Here is a 15,422-nt window from a genome sequence, read left to right on the forward strand (position 1 = left end):
CTTGTCTAACATCCTCCAGCTCAAAATAATGTAAGGCAGTGGCTGTCAACTCCAATCCTGGGGACAGACAGTGCAGCTGGTTTTCATTGACATAGAACCAGGGACTGACTGACTTGGTGGGATACTGTATGCAATCAAGAACCACCTGGTTGAATAGAAATCCAGCAACAGTCTTTTAATTTTAGTTTAATTTATTTGCACAATAAAAAAACAGTAAAAACAAAAGGTAACATTATTAATAGAAAGAATAACTGCAGGTGATAAAATCAACCCATAAAGGGCTTATACATGGTTCTTGCGTATGATAATAAAGAAATAGTAAGTTAGTTAGGAAATGTTTGCTCTAGTACTATATTAGTTTAGTAGCAAACATTGTTACTTAGTCTTTATATTTAGTTGTATTGGTCATTTCGATAGATATTTCAGTTCTTTCCTTCCTTCCTAGGTAGTGGGTAGTACTGTGCTTACAAATGTGTCCGTCCTAAATGCTGTCCTGTTGGTACTGGCAGAGCTGTGTAACATTATTTGCCTCTTCGCTTGGCCAGTTCACACACTAAAAGAGTCTTTAGTCGCAATGTGTTTTTTACTGGTTAAATAAAGGGGGGAGGGAAAAAAGACAAAGTACCGGTAATCTAACATAAGGTATGTGACAAACAACCAATACAACAACACATTGTGTGTGTGTGTGTGTGTGTGTGTGTGTGTGTGTGTGTGTGTGTGTGTGTGTGTGTGTGTGTGTGTGTGTGTGTGTGTGTGTGTGTGTGTGTGTGTGTGTGTGTGTGTGTGTGTGTGTGTGTGTGTGTGTGTGTGTGTGTGTGTGTGTGTGTGTGTGTGTGTGTGTGTGTGTATGTGTGTGTGTGTGTGTGTGTGTGTGTGTGTGTGTGAGAGAGAGTGTCTGTGCGTGTAAGTATGCGTGTCTGTCATACTTACTCATATGTTTAAAGTTGCAGAGAGAAGATGAGGAGTTGGAAATAAGTATGTGTGTATTCCAGAGTTGAGACACAGTTAGCTTTGGTTGAATAGAAAACTAGCAGTAATGTTGGTCCACTGAAAGCAATGTTGAGAATGGTTACATCCAGTTAATTAACCAAGGAATTTTACTTTATGAGAACCATAGGTGTGTTCACTGTGTTGTGGGTTCATTCAGTCACCTTCATACATATATAATGTAGGCCTACAATGGTCTAACAAATATTGATATTAAAACCGTATACATTATATTCTGTACTTTTACATTCAATACACTTAAGTAGCCTATATAATACATAAAGTGCTTTTACAGGTTCAAATGGTGTTCGTTCAATGCGCTGAAATGCAGCTGTTGGAAAATAACTTATATATCTAATGTACCACCAAAGAGTGCATTTTATCAACTATTTAGTTATCAGCTGTGAACTATGATAACCCCTGCAGGCATGTGTTTTTAAAGAAGACCCCTTTCACTCAGAGAAGATATGCCATTGAGTGATTGAGGCCTCAACCACTTAATCACCCTAAAATCCATTTAAGTAAATAAAACAACCAAGAATGAATTGCCCTCTCTGCTTGGAGGGGAATAAGACAAATAGGCGTAAAGCTACCTAGAGGAGTTAACAAATACAATGCATTTCATTAGTCTCTGTATCCTCTCCTCTGCCAGAGATGCTGATCTATATAGAAAGGGATGAGGTTCAGTTGTTGAACTGGTGTGACCGATGTGTGATCAAGATCCGGGAGTCTACGGCTGAAAGTGCTCACCCTATCCTGCAGCACACCATAGAAGGGATGGGAGCGATTTGCCAGCATGGAGTTCAGTTTGTCCCCGATCCTCCTCTCCTCGACTGACTGCAGCCTCTCCATTCGAAGGCCGACAACAGAGCTGGCCTTCTTGATGATCTTATTGAGCAAACACTACCTCAATGTGATTTCCCTCTGTGGTGTGTTCATTACTAACTTACTTAGGCCTTTGAATTCCCTGAGGAACATACAGGCCATTGATGAGTCTCCTCCATCCCCTTCGGTCTTTAGCCCTCCGCTCCAGTTGTTGCCATGACAGCCCTTGTGTCTTCATCTCCTGCTCTGTGGTTCCTCTCCAGGTGGCTCTACTTCCTCTCTTCCTCTTGCCTGTGTTTATTACTGACTGACATTATTTGGTTTGAAAATGGAATGGAACGGCATGTGCACTCTCCAATCTCCATTGTCCTCTCCATCTTTAGGAAGTCCCCTTCGATTTACATAGATTGTGCATAAGGCGATTTAGGATTTACATAGATTGTACATTACATACACCGATGGCGAGGCACCAACCAGCACATCAGGAGCAATTAGGGGTTCAGTGTCTTGCTCAAGGACACTTCGACACTAACTCTGGGGGAGCCCGTGTTCGAACTGGCAACCTTACGGTTACAATCCATCCAGCCACTCTGCCCCTGAGCCACCGCTGACTACTAATTGGACACCTCGGACATGAAGGAATTACAAAACAATGTGTTTGTTACTTCCTTATTAATTATTATCTGTCTCTGTTTGCACTAGGCGTGTGAATCTGTGGTGCATGGTCTGCTGCAGGAGTTGATATGATGCTCTGTTGCTTTGTCGGTGTCACTCGGGGATATATATGTTGCCGAAAGATTGAGGCTTTAATGACATAATTACGGCCTTCATCCCCGAACCAAAAGGAACCCAGAGGTAAGGAGCTCATCAACAGAATGAAGCTGCCCGGGGGCTCTGTTGGGTCAATGGCATCAATCAGAGTTTACAGTGACCGTATCTTTCCCAGTCAGCAGTTAACCTGGGTTTGTATTGACCGCCGCAGGTGATAAATATATCCTCTCTCAGAACGGGCTTAGTTACTGAACATGAGATGGATGACAGACACGGGCGAATCAAGACCGAGCACAACCCTGCTCTCCCCTGATAATCCCCTGCGCTTTTGTCTGTGAGATTACTATCTCTCGCACTCTAGTCTACTCTCCACCACGGTACCACCCTTTCATTAGCTGCACATTACAGCAGTGAGCACTCAAGCAACGTGCAAGGCACTCAAAACAATGCTGTTCGGCTTGCACGCCAGCAGGGGTCGCCAAACCAAGTCAGTTTCTATGCGAAACGCTTGGGTAAAAACAAAGTGAGTTGTTGATGTCTAAAGTCTTGCAGGTGGTGACTGTGTGCCGCCTGTGTGCAGGATGCAGATCATTCCTGCAGCGCGTGTCATGCAGTGTGGGTCTTTTTAGCTGCCTTCCACATGCATGCCGACAACAACCGCTGATTACAGTCGCGAGGTTTGACCGCCGACCGTGCCGAGCAGAGCACTGACTGCTGCTGACCTTTTTTCATCCTTGGAGAGAACAGGCCCTCGGTTCCACCGCAGGAGCCACATCACCGAGTAGACACTAGACACACCCCTCGGGTATATACAGTCTCACACACACACACACACACACACACACACACACACACACACACACACACACACACACACACACACACACACACACACACACACACACACACACACACACACACACACACACACACACACACAACACACCCTGTGTCGGGCACACCCCTTATTGGCATAACTGCGTCAGAAATATACCCTGAGGTAGGCCTACTGCAAAAAGACAGAAACAGACGGACGTGGTGGAGAATGAACTGTCAGTTTTATATTGCTTATTACTACACACAAGATAATTTAATTTACTAATTGAACAATTTGTAGCTTAATTTGTATACAATACCTGATCTGACCTACCTAGGCCTATTTGTCCCACTGTTTTTAAAGACTGTTCCATACTGCACTATGATCCCAATTAAAACGTTATTTGGTTCACTTCAAAGATTGTTAACAATGGGAGGGGATCATCTTAGAAAATAATTTGTAATACTCCTTTTTACAAGAATGTGAACAATAAGCAGCACAGTTATCGTCTGGGGACAATTTTATAGAATAGATATTGTGGGTTTTTTTCTGCAATTAAGTTGTTCTGTGATAGGGTATTTCATTTGACCACCGGCACCAACCTAACATGTAATCATATCTTATAGCTGGGTGGGTGTGGCCAGGCTAGAGTCAACACATTCTTGAGTTTTGAGATGTTCCAATTAAGTTCCATCATTTAATTTGCGAGATGACTGCAGCTGCATGCAACTGTCTCCTGCAAGTTGACCTCAAAACAATCCGGGTTAGTGGCAGTGCATGCAGGATTTCTATTATATCATAAATAGGCCCACGGTATCAGTGTTATTTGTTGATTATCAAGGGGTTCGCCTACAAAAGGAAATAATTAACAGAAAGTGAGCGTACAGCTTGGCTTAAGTTTTACCCATTTAAATTATCAAATGCACCCCTAGCTCTGTTATCACGTTTCCAATCATTCCACTTTCAACTGCCCTCCTTTTTCAGGAAGCCGGACAAAGGGATTTTTTTGTCACCCCCACCGTGATTCATGGCTGAGACACACAGTTGGTTTAGCCTTTATTATAACTTAGTTACGGCTGAGTGAGTGTTCTGTGCACCATTCTAACTTGAAGACCAGAGAGCTCTGACTCACACACACACACGGTCCCGAGGACTGCATGCTGCCATGCTGGGAATGGAAGTCGGGTGAAATGGGCAAAGACAATGAAAGTTATAACAAAACGGCCCATATAAAACCATGATGCAACCTTCTCCTTAGGCTACTTTCTCTTAATATCTCTCAGACTTTTAATTGCTATAATGTGTCATTATCATCATGGGGATTGGGAATATTAGGCGGGAATATGCACATGGAGTCTTGTAGTTTGAAAAAAAAGGAAAAAAAGTTTGAAATATTGTTTGTAATAATGTAAATGGGACTAATGAGTGCTTGGCTTGACAAAACAAAACACACCTTCACTTCTACACCTGAATTCACGAGACCCCTCTTAGAGAGGAGAGGAGAGGGAGGCGGGGCGTCTGGCGCGCCGGAGCTCAGGGACAGTGCCGCGTTTTGGGTGACCCCAAACACACACACACACACACACACACACACACACACACACACACGCGCGTCTCATCCTACACAGGTCTCCTCTGAGCTCTCACTCACAGGTCCTCCCGTATGTATGTTTGTAACTATCCGTCTTTTGAGAAAAATATAACTATTTTAGCTGCGCGCTGCGCGCCACACAGATACAGACTATACACAGCTGGAGTAGAAACTCACACAACTGTACGAGAAGATTCACAGCAGCAGGCAGCTTCATCATTCAAAGTCCTCCGCCGACACGACACGACACGCTGCATCAGTTTTAGGGACTTGATAAAGAAAGTCCAGAGCAGAAGAAAAACGTGGACACGGGCAGGCGACTCTCGCATTCAGAGAGCACTGCACAGGAATATGATTTGATACTACAGGAACCTGGAAAACAGATGCCCACTAACAGGTGAGTGTTGTAGCCTACGGTACCCTATTCATTTAACTCGGCTATAGTCTACAAATAAGGCTCCATAATTGTAACATTTGTATTTCACTCATAATTAGGCTCCATTTGGTTCCATTTGATATAACTATATTCTCTATAGGCTAATTCCATTTGGTTTAATTTGTATTTAACTCTACAAATAAGTCTCCATTTGGTTCCATATTGTAGTCTCATCATGATTTTGTTACATCATGATTGTGGATAAATAACGTTGAGGACTTTTACTGTGTGTAGTGTGTGTGTGTGTGTGTGTGTGTGTGTGTGTGTGTGTGTGTGTGTGTGTGTGAGAGAGAGAGAGAGAGAGAGAGTGTGTGTGTGTGTGTGTGTGTGTGTGTGTGTGTCCGATTTGTTTATTATGATACATCTCCGGCGTGCGTCCGTCGTTTATGACTTCAGCTACTGTTTGCGTTATTTCACGTGGTGGTTCTTGATCTGCATGTCGACTCGACTCTGTGAGTGTTCTGATAAGGACAGACTCGAGATAGAAAGCCTGATGACGGACGGACAACTGTAATTGCAGTCAGTCCTCTGGAATTCGCGCTGTTGAAATGTTGTTTTGAAATTCACAATCCTGTACACTTGCTTCAGTGGTGTTTTCGTTTCACCCCCCCCCCCCCCCATGGCGTGAGTCACTTTCCTCTCAATTTCACTCTTGCACTCACTGCACTGACCCCCCTTTGTGCGTTCAAACAACCCTGACCACCCCGCAGTGTTGTAAATTAATCCTGTCGGATGCAGGTGTGCAGTGCACTGCAATAATGGTGTGAACTAGCTTCACGTCTTTCTATTATTCCCCATTTTACTCATGTATTTTTAGTTGGTTTTTTTTACACCAACTAATAACAAGTTACTCACAGTCACACACCACGTTTTGGCTGCACACACCTGCTCCGTTTGTTATGCTAGGGCTGACTACAGCTCACTTGTGGAGTTATTGTTGTTTCCCTCAGAGTGTTGAGTGAAGTAAGGAAGACCATTATAATGAGATGTTATTTCCTAATAAATATTGAAATCATTCAATAATATGTGGCACTGATCAATCATGCACTATTGGAGAATTGCATCTTAAAAAAAAGGAGCAATAACTCAGCATTGTTTACTATTAACTTGCATTGTGAATTTGTGATTGACAGTTTGTGGTGAGTGTGAAGGTCAGATTCAGATACAGATATCATGCAAATCTTAATTTTGTGGAAATGGTCTCTTTCTCTCTCTCTCTCTCTCTCTCTCTCTCTCTCTCTCTCTCTCTCTCTCTCTCTCTCTCTCTCTCCCTCCCTCCCTGTAAAAGGATCTCCCAGTGGATTTCCATTTAGGCACAGGGCTATTTATCATTTTGCCCAGCGGGTCCCCCCCCCGCCCCCCCCTTTTTTTAATTTAGTTTATCTGCCGCTCCCTTGAGAGCGCTCTCTAAACTTAGCCCCTTCGGTGTGTGATTCACCCAATTGACTCGTGCAGTGGCCGGTTGGGAAACAGAGCTAAAAGGACCACAGACAGGACACAGACAGGTCAACGTGGTGCAGGCTCACTGCTGGCTGGCCTGTCTGTGGGTCAGTGGAGTCACAGTATAGCAGTGCTGACCATGAGGTTGATATCCAGTCTTTGTGTGGCCATAACACCCCAAGTCACGTAATCAGCAATGATTTCACTTTTCGACGCTGCAGTACAGTGAGCAAACCATATGACACCAAACACACAGTAGCTCCAATTGTGAGACTGGAAAATGGAAAATTAGTCTCTCCCACTGATCCTTATTTAGTCAGAGATTCCCCCCTGCTTATTCTACGCTGTCAGACTTGAAACAAGAAAGGCCCCCATCTGTTCAGACATTTTGTGTGGTGATAGGATGCTGATTTGTAGCCATTTCTTTGATCAATATTTTGGATTCTTCTTTGTTCTTTGCATCGGGGAATGCTTTAAAGTCTCTTATTTCTGGAACAGGATGAAGCCCCGCTCCTTGGACGCCGCTCTCATGGTTGTGCTCCTCTGGGCCCTGTGCCCCCCCAGGGCGAGGAGCCAGTGCGACAAATCGCCCGAAGACCCCAAACTCAACCTCTCGGTGACCTACGACCTCCCCACGTTCACCGCCAACACCACCATCGAGAACCTGGTGACGCTGAACGGGATCGTGTACGTCGGCGCCGTCAACCGGATCTACGCCCTGTCGCCGGACCTCGTGGTGCTGTCCGTGTTCCACACGGGGCCTCTGTTTGGGAACCAGACCTGCCGTAAGCAGGAGAGCGGCGGCGCCGGCCAGCCCCAGCAGCGGGTGGACAACCACAACCTGGCCCTGCTGGTGGAGACCATGTACGACAAGGGCCTGTTCAGCTGCGGCTCGGCGGACCACGGCGTCTGCCGGCGCCACGTGCTGGACGACGGCACCGCCGGCCTCCAGCGCGTGGACCAGGAGGTCTACTGCTTCCAGTCCCGGTTCCAGCCCAACAGCGACAGGTTCCAGCCCAGCGACCCCAACCGGGTCACCGGCCCGTCGGGCTCCCAGGTGCTCAACGTGGAGAGCAACTTCATCCAGTTCTTCGTGGGGAACTCCGAGTTCCCCGGCGGCCCGCGGAGGAACGTCTCCGGCGGCGGCGGCGGCGAGCCCCACCCCCACACAATGTCCGTGAGGAAGATGAAGACGAGCCAGAACGGCTTCACCTTCTTCTCCAACCGCTCGTACATCGACCTGATCCCGCCGCTGCGCGGCAGCTACTACCTGCGCTACGTCCACTCCTTCCACAGCGGGCCCTTCACCTACTTCCTCACCGTGCAGCGGGCCAGCCGCGACTCGGAGGCCTACCACACGCGCATCGTCCGCATGTGCTCCTCCGACCTGGAGATCCGCCGCTACGTGGAGATGCCTCTGGAGTGCATCGCTCCGGACAAGAGGCGACGGCGCTCCGTGGAGGACTTGAAGGTGTTCAACGTCGTGCAGGTGATTATAGTAGGGCTCCAATTGTGAGACTGAAAATGGGAAATGAGTCTCTCACACAATTCTGTTTGCCTTTTAGGTTTAAAAAGGCTTAAGGTTAAAAGGTTAAAAAAAAGTGCACAGGGAAGATATGATAAATAACTGAAATATACCAAGAAACTACTGGCATTTTTTTTTTTTTTTGTCAAATATGTTTTTATTGAACAGATTATAAATTATTACAAACATTATGATATGAAATAAGACAAAAAAGAAAGAAATCCCTTAACCCTCCCACCCATACTGCTCAGTGACACTGCATACTATATAATAAGATGATAGAAAGCTCATGGAAAACATCTGAAAAGAAAATGGCTTACAGTCAACCATATCAATGGTATCCTGTCTATTAATTGTTTCTACTCAGGTAATGGACAATGGGCAGCCAAACCCTATCAAACTGTCTCTCCCTGTTTCTCAGGAAATACCTTATTCTCCCAAGATGAAAATTACTGGCATTTTTATACATTTTATACTTGAAGATTTTGTCTGAACATTTTAGAACGTGGACAAGATTACGTCACGAATATGACCAAATAACTGCCATTACCTCAAACAATTAGACGATTATTATACTGCTGTATGTATAATAATGGTGACAACAACCCCACCCTACGTGACACGCAGGCGGCCACCGTGGTCAAAGTGGGCCACGACCCTGACCTGCAGAAGCAGCTGAAGGTGGAGGAGGGAGACGACGTGCTGTTCGCCGCCTTCGCCCGGAGCCAGCCTAACTCCCCGGAGCCCACCGCCCACTCCGCCGTCTGCGTCATCTCGCTGGACAACATCAACAACCTGTTCAAGAGATACATGAGCAAGTGCAACACCGTGGACCCCTACCACTTCACGGGCTCCGACAAGAAGTCCTGCTACAATGTGGTAAGAACTGTGCGCGCTTGCGTGTGTGTGTGTGTGTGTGTGTGTGTGTGTGTGTTCTTTATCAAGTCCCTAAACTGACTTTGATTAAGCTGTTCTTCTCGTATAGCTTGTGTTTCCAGCTGTGTGTTGTGGCTCGCAGCGCGCAGCTACTGTAAATAGTTATATTTTCTCTCTTGGAGTTCTCTTAGATCTTACAGGAGAACCTGTATCACTTATCCTAGGATGAGGGGTGTGTGTGTGTGTCTGTGTGTGTGTGTGTGTGTGTGTGTGTGTGCGGGTGCGTGTGTGTGTGTGTGTGTGGCAGGCTGTACTAGAAAAAACTGTTTTTATTTGCATATTTGTTCCATAGATAAGCGTACGTATGTATGTGATATCATGTGACATTTGACTGAGCAGCTGCACATCTTTCACATTCTGTGCAATACCCATATCTATAATGCTGTGTCAACTGTCAATACCTGAATATCTATACTGCTGTGTCAATATGAGACAACCACAGTAGGTCAGCGCTCAAGTGTTGTTGTGCCGTGACTGTGAGACCAAGTCCAGCTGTGCCTTGGGACTATTTTCTGACAACCTCACGTTATTATTGTTGAATTATTATAAAACTATACAAAAGAGTACAATATCATCATATTGTGTGCACCCTCATTTCCCAATACTGAGGCAAATTCCATAGCCTAAAGAATTTACCACTTTCACTTCCCTATTTGATCATAAAAAAATAAACAAGGAAAACAACCGCACACTGTCTTCAAATGCAGTGACCACCATTTATTTACAGGGAAATAGCAATGTTTCGGCCTATGCGGCCTGATGAAGGCTGAAACGTTGCTATTTCCCTGTAAATAAATGGTGGTCACTGCATTTGAAGACAGTGTGCGGTTGTTTTCCTTGTTCATTTTTGGGGCACCGTACCCTCTCCTACGCACCTGTCGCTTGTAGGTGTGCAAAAGCTTTGCTTTTCATCATAAAAAAAAAAAAAAATTGTGGAGAAAATAAATAAATAAATGATCTACAATATCAGCTTTAAAAAAAAGAAAAGTGGTTAAATCATCTTTCCTCCCTTCCCTCACCATGGAACAAAAATGTCCATTCTAGTCTCAAGATGCTGTTGGTAAAGCCGGTCGCTGACAGACAGACCTGGGTTGATTATCTCCTCGTACCATTACGCCGTACCATTACTCTGTACCATTACTCCGTACCATTACGCCCGGCTCCTCCCCGTCCGGACGGAGGTCTTCCCATGCCTCGTCTCTGTCCTCCAATCCATCACAGGGGAGCGGATCAATCCGTTAAATCACCTGATCAATAGTGACATGAATTTAACGGCCTGAGCGGCCTGCCAGAGGAGCCTGTCGATATCTGCACATGCCTCCTCTGACATCATCATTACCTGGGTAGTACATTACCGGTAGTACATTACTTGTGGTCGGGTGACGACTCGGATCCCTTTGAACGAGGACGTTAATAGGTTTTTTACCAATTACTTTTAAGGTATTTCTGATTCACGAGTAATAGTATACAACAGTACAGTATAGACCACAAAGAAGTGAGGGGATGCTGTGCATCATCATAGTTTGATATGCACAGTGTTATACTGTTGGCAGGTGGTGACGGTGTTGTGAAACATGTTTGGCACAATTGGCACCATTGTTCAGATGGCAAAGATAAGGCTGGGGTCATTAACCACTTACCCACAACCCTAACATCCCTATTCCGGGCATGTTAGGCAAACATTCCGCGAAAATAGCAGACCTGTCCTACATGCTTATTACAATGCATTGCAATGCAACAAAATGTTTAGACTATTACTGAACTGAACTGCAGTATATATCAGATGTGAAGTTAGTCAAATGTGTAACTTGTTTGAAACTGTTTTGTATACTCACTTATTGCAGTACATGTGGCTTTAGCATTTCAACTGGATCGGGTGATTAAGTTGATGAGCTGGAGTCAAACGAACCTTTTCATATAGCGACTATAGCGAGTGCATGGCATGCACCTTAGATGGCTGATACACCCCAGGACCCTGGCTCCCATCAATTACATGTAGGCAGGATTCGCGGGGGGTGCGTGAGGAATGCATGGGGGGCATTGAGGCATTGCATATCTGCCTATCAGCGAGCCGTGATGAATGGCTCTGCAAAAACAGGACATCAGCAGCTGGGCGGAAGGTGATCCCATGACCTCCCATGGCACTAGCCTGTTGCACTGCCGATGCCTTCCATCTCTTCTCTTCTCTTCTCTTCTCTTCTCTTCTCTTCTCTTCTCTTCTCTTCTCTTCTCTTCTCTTCTCTTCTCTTCTCTTCTCTTCTCTTCTCTTCTCTTCTCTTCTCTTCTCTTCTCTTCTCTTCTCTTCTCTTCTCTTCTCTTCTCTTCTCTTCTCTTCTCTTCTCTTCTCTTCTCTTCTCCACTTACAGTAAACACCTGTTGCTGCATCATGTGGTAAACTACTAAATACATCTGTAACGCATAAATGCTTTCTGAATGGTTTTGGTAATTTGTAAGGCTGCAAATGTTATCAGAAAGTGTGCAAGTTCCCTCCAAAAAATGCACACTGCTCTGGTTAAGTAGTAATTCGGATCGATCTGTACAGGAGCATTTGTTGGAAGCTTTCATGAAGTGCTTTAATAATGCATTTGTTTCAGTTTGAGGTTCAGTGGGAATTGGACATCTAACTATGGCAGTGTGCCGCCCGCGCCCATCTTTATTGGAAGCATCATGGCAGTTGTTTAGACTTTAGATCACTCAGAAGAGGAACACTTGTCTTATCAAACATTCTTTTCCCCTTGACTCATTTGATTACACGGTAGAGAAGAAAGCATGACATCAGTTTTGCTTGAGGTGCAGGGGTTTCTCTGCGTTCTGTGCAATTATATGAGCACTATATTGAATCATTCAATGCTGCTTTTCTATAGCAGACAGCTGTGTTGTCTCTAGACCCCCAAACTGTGTTAATTCACTTTCCGATCCCTTTTCTATTTGTCTTACTCACGCACGCACGCACGCACCGGACGCACGCACGCACGTACGGACGGACGGACGGACGCACGCATGCACACACGCACGCCAGTAGGCACGCACGCAACAAGATTCCTGTACACGTACACTCAGACTAGACTAGAGTATTATGTCTTTGTCTTTATCTCCTTGATTTGGAGCAAAGGCAACATCAACAACATCAACAAAATGTCTGTCCTGAACAAGTGACTGGCCTGCTCGTTTTATAACATTCACACTTCAGAGGTGAGTGACCTGTCGTTACTGTCCAAACACTGGTCACACTACAGAGCTGTCTGAGAAATGATCACAATGTCGAGAGTTGAATGCCTGGAGCCAAAATACCTTTTAACACAAAGCAATAATAAGAATTCTTTATGACAGACGAGAGGGTTTTTTTAGAGGTTGACCGGTATTCCCCTCCTGTCAGGGAAAACAAGGATTCATGGAAGACAAACGAACATTCACTAACTGACCACCTGATCCCTGGTCCTTGTTTATAGCCGGGAGTTGAAGCATCTAATCATAGGCCTGCCTAATAGATTTATTATGGACCATATTCAGTGGCATATGGCAAGTAGAACTCTCCCTTATCGTGAATTAAGACGGCGATAAGTGAAGGCCATAAAATCATAAAAAGCTGTAAACGCTCCAGAGTTGTGGCGTTCCGCAGAGACACACACCACAAGCTTAACACTGTCTTATACGAGAGTATTTCGGCTCCATCGACATACTCTGTATTTCTCTATGGAAAACTCCCCGACGGGAATTTTGGAGGAGGCTGTGGGACCCGCTGTGTGTAAGAGCATGTTTGAAGTCTTTAAGTGGTGGTTGTCAACTCCGACGTTTCCCTCTTAACTCCAATTTAAAGAGAGAGATACGTGTATGATAGATGATGTAACGGCGAAGCGCCTTGTGTTTTCGTCTGTTCGCTTGACGCAAACGCGGCTGTTATCATTTTCAGGCTTCTACACGGCCTATTTATGTCCCGAGGGGGGTTGCTGTCAGTTACTCACAAAGACACAGATCAGCAGAACTAATTACAATTCCTCACTATGACATTGTACACAAAACATCAAGAGAGAGAGAGGCTCTTTAAACTATCGATTTAGCCCGTGGCGCTTGCTGCTAGTTCTTGATGATATTAGTTTAGAGGAAAAGAGAGAAATGTGGGGCCATTTTGCTGGGTAATGCAATGTGTAGAGGAATGGCATTGGGGATGGAATGTCCCCAACACGACTGGCAACCCACCCTCATAAGTCTAGAGAGAGAGAGAGAGGGGGGACAAACACTGAATGGTGGGGCGAGGGGGGGTTAAAAATAACCAACAGCCACATTTGAGGTCAAAAATATCATCGCATTACCATTGATTCGCGAAAACCCACCAAATGCTGATTGCTTTTAAATTGAATCTGAGACCTGATTGAGTGCAGGCTTTGTAATATAATTCCACAGTGGAAGAAGCTTTTTGATGGACAGTCATTTTAATTAAGCCTCCTTGTTTTAATGAGCGAGTTTAAAAGTGTGTCTAGAAAAGACACCACGCTGGCCACCACTGCGGGACGCTGCCGGGGCATTGATTTTATGTTACCCCATCAAGCGATCCCTAATAATTCCTGATTATGATGCAGAATAAGGATCTGTTTGCTGATTCCCAGCATCTAAGACACATTAAATTAAGAGAACTTGCCAGTCTGCAGTTCAGTAGGCTACTTACATTGGATGTGCTCGGATGTTATTTGCAGATAATGAAGCATTTACATAGCATAGCATTGAACAGAAGGACGGGGACGGGGACGGGGGGGGGAGTACAGTTGAAAATTATAAGTCTTTATCACAGAGTTTATTTTTGATGAGTAAACACAGCTGAAGGTAATGACATTACAGTAATTGTGGATGTGTTTGATTATGGTGTTACTGTGTGCCAGCATCGACAGCTCCTGCAACCTAGAATTAAAGCTGCAATCCGTGAGTTGTGTCTTCTCTCAACAGATTGAGTTCAGAATCAGAAGACTAGGAATTTGGTTTGGTGGGACAGCAGAGTGCAGTTACAACAACATTAGGACAAGTGCAAAAGACAGCAAAAAATAGTGATTAAAAAAGTGCAGATTTCAAGTGATCCGTTCAGAGCACAAGTCAGTCCAGTCAGTCCATTCCACTCTGAGTGGGGGTGGAGGGAGGATAAAGGGGGGTCAGGGGGGGGGGGGCACCAGCAGCGTTGAGGAGCCGGATAGCCGGGAAGCTGTTTGAATGACACGTTGATACGTGGGATCTGTGCATCACTTGGTGTGCATAATCCTGGTAATGGGTTTCAGTTTCCAATAGGTTCGCTTGCATGACTAGTGCAGCAGCAGATTTCAACCGGAAATACATGACCTTCGGAAAACCCGGAAGTCAGAGAACATACTTTACATTGCCATTATTACATGGCTTCTACTCCTACTATATAGACTTACTCGTCTTTTAGCTAAAGTGGTTAATCTAGTCAAGGAAAGTTACTGTACGGAAAACGGAACTGTAACCAGAAACTGGTATGATTGCCATGGTATAGAAACTGGAAGCTATAGAGGACTAAGTTAATTCAAGACTGTAACACCCGGCGTTCAAACCCGGGTCTCCTGTATGTGTGGAGAACCAAATATCTCACTGCTCATCTGAGGGGGAATCCACATGGTTTGGGGTCAGTGGATGTATTAGGCTAAGGTCAAGCAGGAGTACATCTCATTTAGGAAACAACAAACTAGATATCTTTAAGTACACGTTGTTCCTGCCATTTCCGTGGGTTCTGTGGTTGATGTCGAACACTGTTATCCCTCGCATGCCTCAGCCTGCTCACAGCACCACTAAAGTGGGCCAGCTGTACTGTTCTTCTCAGGTCACACAGCTCACCTCACAGCAGGCCCAGTGTCCCAACAAACAACAGCGGGGAGTTCGACAAAAGAATGAAAATATACTTGTTAAGTTCTTGCCCTGTCCTGTCCAGTCCTGTCCTTCTCTATTCAGCACCACATAAGCCATCGTTTTGATAAGGAAGTAGTGCATGTTGTACCGTGTGTGTTGAGAGAGATTAGATCTGTTTTGTTTTGATAACCTGCACCGCACTCAGCTCACAAGCATGCTCACGTGTGCACACGCACGCACGCACGCA

At 45.1% G+C, this 15,422-nt stretch overlaps 1 protein-coding gene across 1 annotated transcript in view; it reads left to right on the top strand.

The window, feature by feature from the left end:
* The first annotated feature begins 5,204 nt into the window (after positions 1–5,204).
* The window catches only part of met (MET proto-oncogene, receptor tyrosine kinase), a 96,356-nt gene continuing 86,138 nt past the window's right edge, over positions 5,205–15,422 (top strand). The window contains exons 1-3 of the mRNA XM_083762396.1: positions 5,205–5,388; positions 7,366–8,356; positions 9,020–9,271. Coding sequence (XP_083618522.1) covers positions 5,375–5,388; positions 7,366–8,356; positions 9,020–9,271 — 1,257 coding nt within the window. The 5' untranslated portion in view covers positions 5,205–5,374. The remainder of the gene's footprint in view (positions 5,389–7,365; positions 8,357–9,019; positions 9,272–15,422) is intronic.

The sequence above is a fragment of the Protomyctophum parallelum genome, assembly GCF_964188405.1.
Source record: "Protomyctophum parallelum genome assembly, chromosome: 4".
NCBI classification, from domain to species: domain Eukaryota; kingdom Metazoa; phylum Chordata; class Actinopteri; order Myctophiformes; family Myctophidae; genus Protomyctophum; species Protomyctophum parallelum.